Here is a 6,221-nt window from a genome sequence, read left to right on the forward strand (position 1 = left end):
TGGGTGACACTTCAGACAAATTAGTAGTTATCTGATAAGAATTCAAAATCAAGAAGGTTTCACTCTTTAGCGTTTTACCCTCTCATTATCAGAAGATTCTCATTTTCAGACCTAAAACTCAAAGTCAAGTAGGGTTTTGCATAAGCAAGGGAGATGGGAGACGACAAATAAGCAGCAATATTCACCAATTATGTACAAGGCAGATGAAAACGAAAAAATACAAATACCAATTTACATGACGAAGTTTCACCTGCAAACTCGAAACGTAATATATCATTCGATGGCAAGACAGTAACAGCATTGAAAATTGATTTCACCACAAACTACCTTTGATAGGATGGCTATTTATATCTACATCTTTCCAATTGTGGGATGCTGCTTGAAAAATGCCAGTAGCTTGAATCTTCTATATAAGATAACAACATTACCGAATCTAGGCAGGCTCGCAAGGGCGAGGTGCCCAAAGTGAACTCAGAACCCTAAGCCGTTGGAAGTATTCTCCTAAAGCAAGAAGGCCTCGAGCTGCCTGGCGTGTTGTTAAGATCCGAGACATCTGCTGCAAAGTCTCCTGGCGTAGATGGTCCGCCTGTTAAAACAGATAGTTGATGTTAGATGTGCCAACAAGCCCAGTTGCTTGACTTCATTCAGAAAGCTGGGAAGCATAACTTCAAGCACAACCAATTTTGACCTAAATGCCAGCAAAAAAGTTGATGCACCTCCATCTGCATAACAAAATTATTTCAGGAAGGCACCAATATTCCTTAATGAAATTTGAGAATGCCTTTTTCCCTGAAATTGAAGTGATCACTTCATGAAACCCAGTTGAATGGCAAGAACATAAATTATGGATTGCGTATGAGTATTGTGAGTGCAGGAGAAGATGCAAAAGAAGACCTGCTGCACAAAGCGGACCAGATCTTCTAGCTTCTTCATTGCAGTTTCCTTGTGAGGCGAGTAACTGGCTTCACCCAATTGACCAGCTGCCACAGTCTCTGCTAGAGTTTGCTGGAGTTTCTCCATTCCTTGTGAAAGAGCATCTTCAGCTTGCTGGCATGATTGTCTAAGATTAAGAGCATTCACAACTTGCTGTTCTGACAAGGGCTCAATGTGAGGCAAGAGAATCTGTAATCAACATAAAAGCAATATAAAATATTACACAGCTTGCTGGCACTTCAGGCATGAATTCTGCCTAGCATATCCAGCGCAAGACAAAAAAAAAAAAAAAAACCACCGTTTTGGAGTAACAAGGGCCACATCCATTTTTACTTCAACCACAACATTTTCAGCTCCAATAATCTCTAACTTGGAATAAATGAAATACTTGCAGCAAAAGGGACAGTGGCCAAAAACCAACTGTAAAATTAATTAACCAGACTGCCAATAAGTCACACACTTTAGCAATTGCCAGCATAATGCTCAACATACACTGAACCTAGCAGCATCAGCGCAAACTACAATGCATTCAGAAGTTCAAAAGCACCCCCGTATACTTAACATATGAATAACTTTCAATTGATAATTTTAAATAATTAATCCAGCACCTTAAGAAGTTCTGAAGGGCGAAACCCTCCAATCCACAATAAAAACCTTTCTGCCGATGATTTCCACAAGCCAGACATCACATAAAAAACATCAGCTTTAGCTGCAGTTGCTTTCATGCGAAAAAGTTCAGAATAGTGGCTCATGACGCTTTCTACACGTATGTGGAGCTCTGCGTCACTGATATGAGCATTTAAAGCTATTTTCATGTCACAAATATGTCTATTTTGCTCCTCCAACCAGCGCCGATACTCCATCTCAAAAGTTGGGATCTCTGAAGAATCCTCAGAGTCAGCATATGGTTGATAGAAAGAACAAAATTAGAGATAAACTACAAGAAGCAAAATGTCCTTCAGAAATTCAAGGGCAAAAATAATCAGATTGAGCACATAGAGAAAGTGCTGACATTTTTCAGGACAGATTCATGTACAACAGCAACCTCTCAAGACCATATTTTAAGTGCCAACTTGGGGCATAAGTGAATGATGAGCATGTCACTAATAAAGATTTTACGTTGATAGCAAGCAGCAGCTGTAGACAGTATATCAAGGGGGTGTTTGGCATGTCACGTTCTAAAAAAATCTTGATTTTTTTTTTATCGTAAAATAAATTTTTAAAAATAAAAAATATATATTTTCATGTATTTCAAGTAAAAAACACTTGAAGAAACAACCTTTACAGCACGTATCTTGTTACTGTAGGAAAGCATTTTACTTTTTATTTGCCATTGAACTCGTTCTTTTAACATAATACATAACAATAATGCATGATCAAGTCACAAATATATAAATTAAATAATGTAGCAAATTACTTCTACTTTGAATGGTCTCCTTTGTTCATGTGAGTTCAAACAAACAGACAAATTTTCAACCCAAATAATTTTACAAACATCTTAACAACTATCTCCCGTCCCTTCTTTTTATAATATTGTTATTGTCCAGCAAGAATCAACAAGAGTGTAAAATACTAACTTGTAGGCATTGCAGAAGAAGAAGAAGAAGGGAAGCTAAAAATAAAGCGGAACATTAATGATCGACAATATCTTAAAAGGTTTATGACATAAAACATTTGACAAAGCCTACTGCAAAGTGAGAGAGACGTGATTTCAGCTAGACAGAATGCCATGTGGGAGTGAGACAGCAGAACAAACGGTCATGAAGTACTTAGGCAAACATATACCTGAGTTTGTAGCTCCACCAAAGCCTAGCTGACTGGTATCTACTCCACCACCTATATACAGGCCCTGTTTTCTAGCTCTGTCAAGCTCCTGCTCCAACTGAAGGAGCTTCGTACGACTTGATTCTAACTGCTGAACATAAGCCTGTAAGGAAAAATTAAAATCAAATTTAGTGACACCACACCTCTCTTCGCTTTTAGGCCATTGGTTTTTAATTCATGGTCCTTCCTACCTTCTTCCGTAAACGGCTTTTACGAGCAGCCTCGCGATTTTGTGCAAGACGTCTTTGTACCTGTAGGAAGTCATGCGTGAACTAATTATGAAGCAAGTATTTATATTATTCCAGAAAGAACTCTCAAAGTTAATTTTTTGACATCTGAAAACATTGGAAAATGAGGATATTTCTATCAGTATATAGCAAACAACAGATCCCAAAATTTATGAATGAAAACAGTATAAATATGGATAATATTCAAACGTTCAAAAAAATCAGATTTTTATCATCATCAGAAAGAACATGAAATTATTTCAGGGTTTAAATCTTGGCATAAGATTTCAAATGAATGGTGATTGAAACTAAAGTTAAGACCTCGTTGGAGAAAGAAGACACGAAAATCAAAAGATACAAGACAACCAGCCGATCAAGGGGTGGTAGCTCATATCATGGGAGGAAGTAGGTTTAGTAGAACTTGAGACCAGAGCTATATCTGATAAGGTATTTATTTTCGGAGTAGAGAGAGAGAGAGATCCACAGCCAAGGACACCGGCACAGACTTTACCTTATCAGAAGGCTTAGATGCTTCTTGATCATACTTGGTAGAAGGTCCAAGCGTACCTTGTGAAGTATCCTCTGACTAAAGACAAGTAAATAACAAATATGTTTCAGCTTGTAAATCCAAAAGCATAGCCAAATACAAGAACTGAGGACGAGCTTCCAACAATTTTCACCTGATTGTCTAGCTTTGTGTCTGGTGCTATAATTATCGATGCAGATGGATTTGGATTACCTGCTATAAACATAGTTGAAGTACTTGTATTTCTATTACTCTTGAAGTTTTCTCCCCACATACCAATCTGGTGCATAGGGTCATAAATGCCCATCCTTCCGGAGGTTACGAACTGAGTGGATGTAGAATTCATTCTCCCTCGACTTGTGATGGAAGCAGATCAATGAGCTTTTGGCATATATGCAGAGGCGAAAATAATACAAGGTGCTGGGGTTCAATTGACAGCAGAAGAGTTTCTGTAGTTGGGACAGGAAGTCACCACATTAAGCTGTGAAAGAGATCTGAGTAAGGAAAAACACAATAAGACAGAGACTGGCAAAATATAAATTGAATTGACAAGCTTAGAAGGGCAAAAAAGGCGAAGGAAGTACATGAGATCCCAACTATACCAGTCTGGTATCAGAGACTGGTATCTTAATGCACGTCACTATTCATGGCTTTTTGAAACCTTAGGAGGCAAAAGTAAACGCAGATTTATAGCAGATAAAGAAGAATCTTCTTAGGTTCATGGAAGTGTACAACCACTAATAGTTCACTGAATGGCATTCTGCAGCCAGGAAAAGTCCATGTGAATGTGTTCTATCAAAACACTCACATAACATTCATACGGAGAAAAAGATTACCGAGCACGGACCCTTTCTTTCCATTTTTTGTTGTGTCTCGGCCATTCCTAACCCACCATTTTTGGATCTACCGTGTACTTGTCTCACTTGACATGCTTATGGTGGACCTGGTCCTACATGCATGGTTTACTATTTAGGGAGGAAATCTCCCAACATGTGGTATCTTTAACCACTACCACCACTTTTACCAAGTCAGAACTTCCCAAAAATACTCGGAAAAAAGGCATCATGCATAAAAACTGAAAGGAAAGGGAACAGAGAAGAGAATGAAGAAACAAGTCAACTAGACTATTGTATAGGCATCATGCATAAAAACTGAAAGGAAAGGGAACAGAGAAGAGAATGAAGAAACAAGTCAACTAGACTATTGTATCGTTGCTGACAGTAGTGATAAATGGACTGCACACAACTGAGAGCAACCAAGCTCTCTAATTGTCTTAGACAAATGATGATCGAGGTCGAAGGCACAACTCCGAACTGGCAAAATCATACGTTTTGAAAAGGATAACAAACAAATGAAAGTCAATGATGGAACATGCTTATGAAGTTACAACAACGAGGCCTGTGAAAACAGAGGAAGTCTCGGCAACTAGAGAAAGCGTGTGACCCAAAACACATCCTGTTGCTTTTTCCACCATCAACTTTGAGAGTTATCACAAAAGCACAAGATTAATCTTTGGTGCAGATGAGAATTGCAACTCCGAAAGGCCAAAAACAGTAGAGAATTATCCTAATTCCACAACTATATTGGAGTTTCGGTTATTAGACCGAAGCAGAACATCTGCTGTCTTTAAAGGGAAGGCTGGAAGCAAAACACCTGTTTGCCTCTAAAGAATAGCAATCGTACATCAATTTTTGCTTCCAACTAGCCCAGAAACTGTAAAGAAACATGTTGAAATAAAAAAGAATGGCAGAACACATTCAAAAACTCGAAAAAACTTAGGACATCAAAAAGAACTCTTCTTCCGATCAATCAATGATTCTTAGCTTTCATCACCATAAGCTTAACTCAACTGTCCAACATCTTGTAGGCAACAAACAATCCAAAACCATATCAAGTCAAACATACAATCATCACACAAGCAAGACTTTTTGGCCATAAGAAAACACAGCAAAAAAGAAAAACAATAAATTAATAAAAAAATACATGAATACATACAAACGTATAATAATATAGTATCAGCTTGAGATAAGTACAGTTGAGTTCTCCTAGCTAAGCCTGGACTTGAACAGAGCAGAACAGCTTGAAAAGGATTTGATTTCCTTATCTTTCTCTAGCCCTTTTCAACTTTCTCAACAACCAAACGAACTCTCTCAAAAACAAACAAGAAGAAGGCAAACAAAAAAAAAAAACAGACCTTTTTTCAAATCAAGGCAACAAGAGAGAAACTTTCCCGCCTCTGAAACTGCAAGAGGTAAAGGTAGAGGCAGGTTTTGGAAATTTTCTGAACTGAAAGCCAAAGAGAAGAAGTAATATAATTTGTTGCAGTAATTCTCTCAAAACCACTATTCCCATCATCATTTGCAACAAGAATCGAAATGGCAATAAGACATCTTAAAAGAGACTCTCCTCTTCAATACTGTTCTATATTCATTTGTTTATTTTCTTTCTTTTTATTTTTTTTATACGTCTGAAATTAAATATATTGTATTTAAATTTCAAAGATAAGATATACTCTCCAACTTTCGGTCTAACATAATTTTATTCTAAATACCTGAATTCTTAATGAAGTTAAACATTGGTCCATGTTTTTTTTCTAGTAACGCAATAGTCAAATCATAGTCCCCTCATTTTATTATTATTATTATTATTATTATTATTATTATGAACAAGCTAGTTGACTGGAGTATTGGTTCAAATTCCTTCAAACGATT

The 6,221-nt window shown here is 37.2% G+C and overlaps 1 protein-coding gene across 11 annotated transcripts; it reads right to left on the minus strand.

The window, feature by feature from the left end:
* Positions 1 to 118: 118 nt before the first annotated feature.
* On the minus strand, positions 119 to 5,932 carry LOC133695378 (transcription factor TGA1-like). 11 transcript variants are annotated; one of them, XM_062117349.1, is made up of 8 exons: positions 5,705 to 5,932; positions 3,665 to 3,959; positions 3,496 to 3,570; positions 2,949 to 3,008; positions 2,719 to 2,860; positions 1,542 to 1,813; positions 895 to 1,122; positions 119 to 586 (listed from the first exon to the last, which is right to left on the minus strand). In XM_062117349.1, the coding sequence occupies exons 2-8, from the start codon at positions 3,854 to 3,856 to the stop codon at positions 434 to 436; spliced, it is 1,122 nt and encodes a 373-aa protein (XP_061973333.1). In that variant the 5' UTR covers positions 3,857 to 3,959; positions 5,705 to 5,932; the 3' UTR covers positions 119 to 433. The 11 variants fall into 11 exon arrangements, with proteins under 11 accessions (XP_061973333.1, XP_061973326.1, XP_061973328.1 ...); XM_062117342.1 differs by having other exon boundaries at positions 3,665 to 3,991; XM_062117344.1 differs by having other exon boundaries at positions 3,665 to 4,004.
* Positions 5,933 to 6,221: the final 289 nt, after the last annotated feature.

Source organism: Populus nigra, chromosome 5 (genome assembly GCF_951802175.1).
Source record: "Populus nigra chromosome 5, ddPopNigr1.1, whole genome shotgun sequence".
Taxonomy (NCBI): domain Eukaryota; kingdom Viridiplantae; phylum Streptophyta; class Magnoliopsida; order Malpighiales; family Salicaceae; genus Populus; species Populus nigra.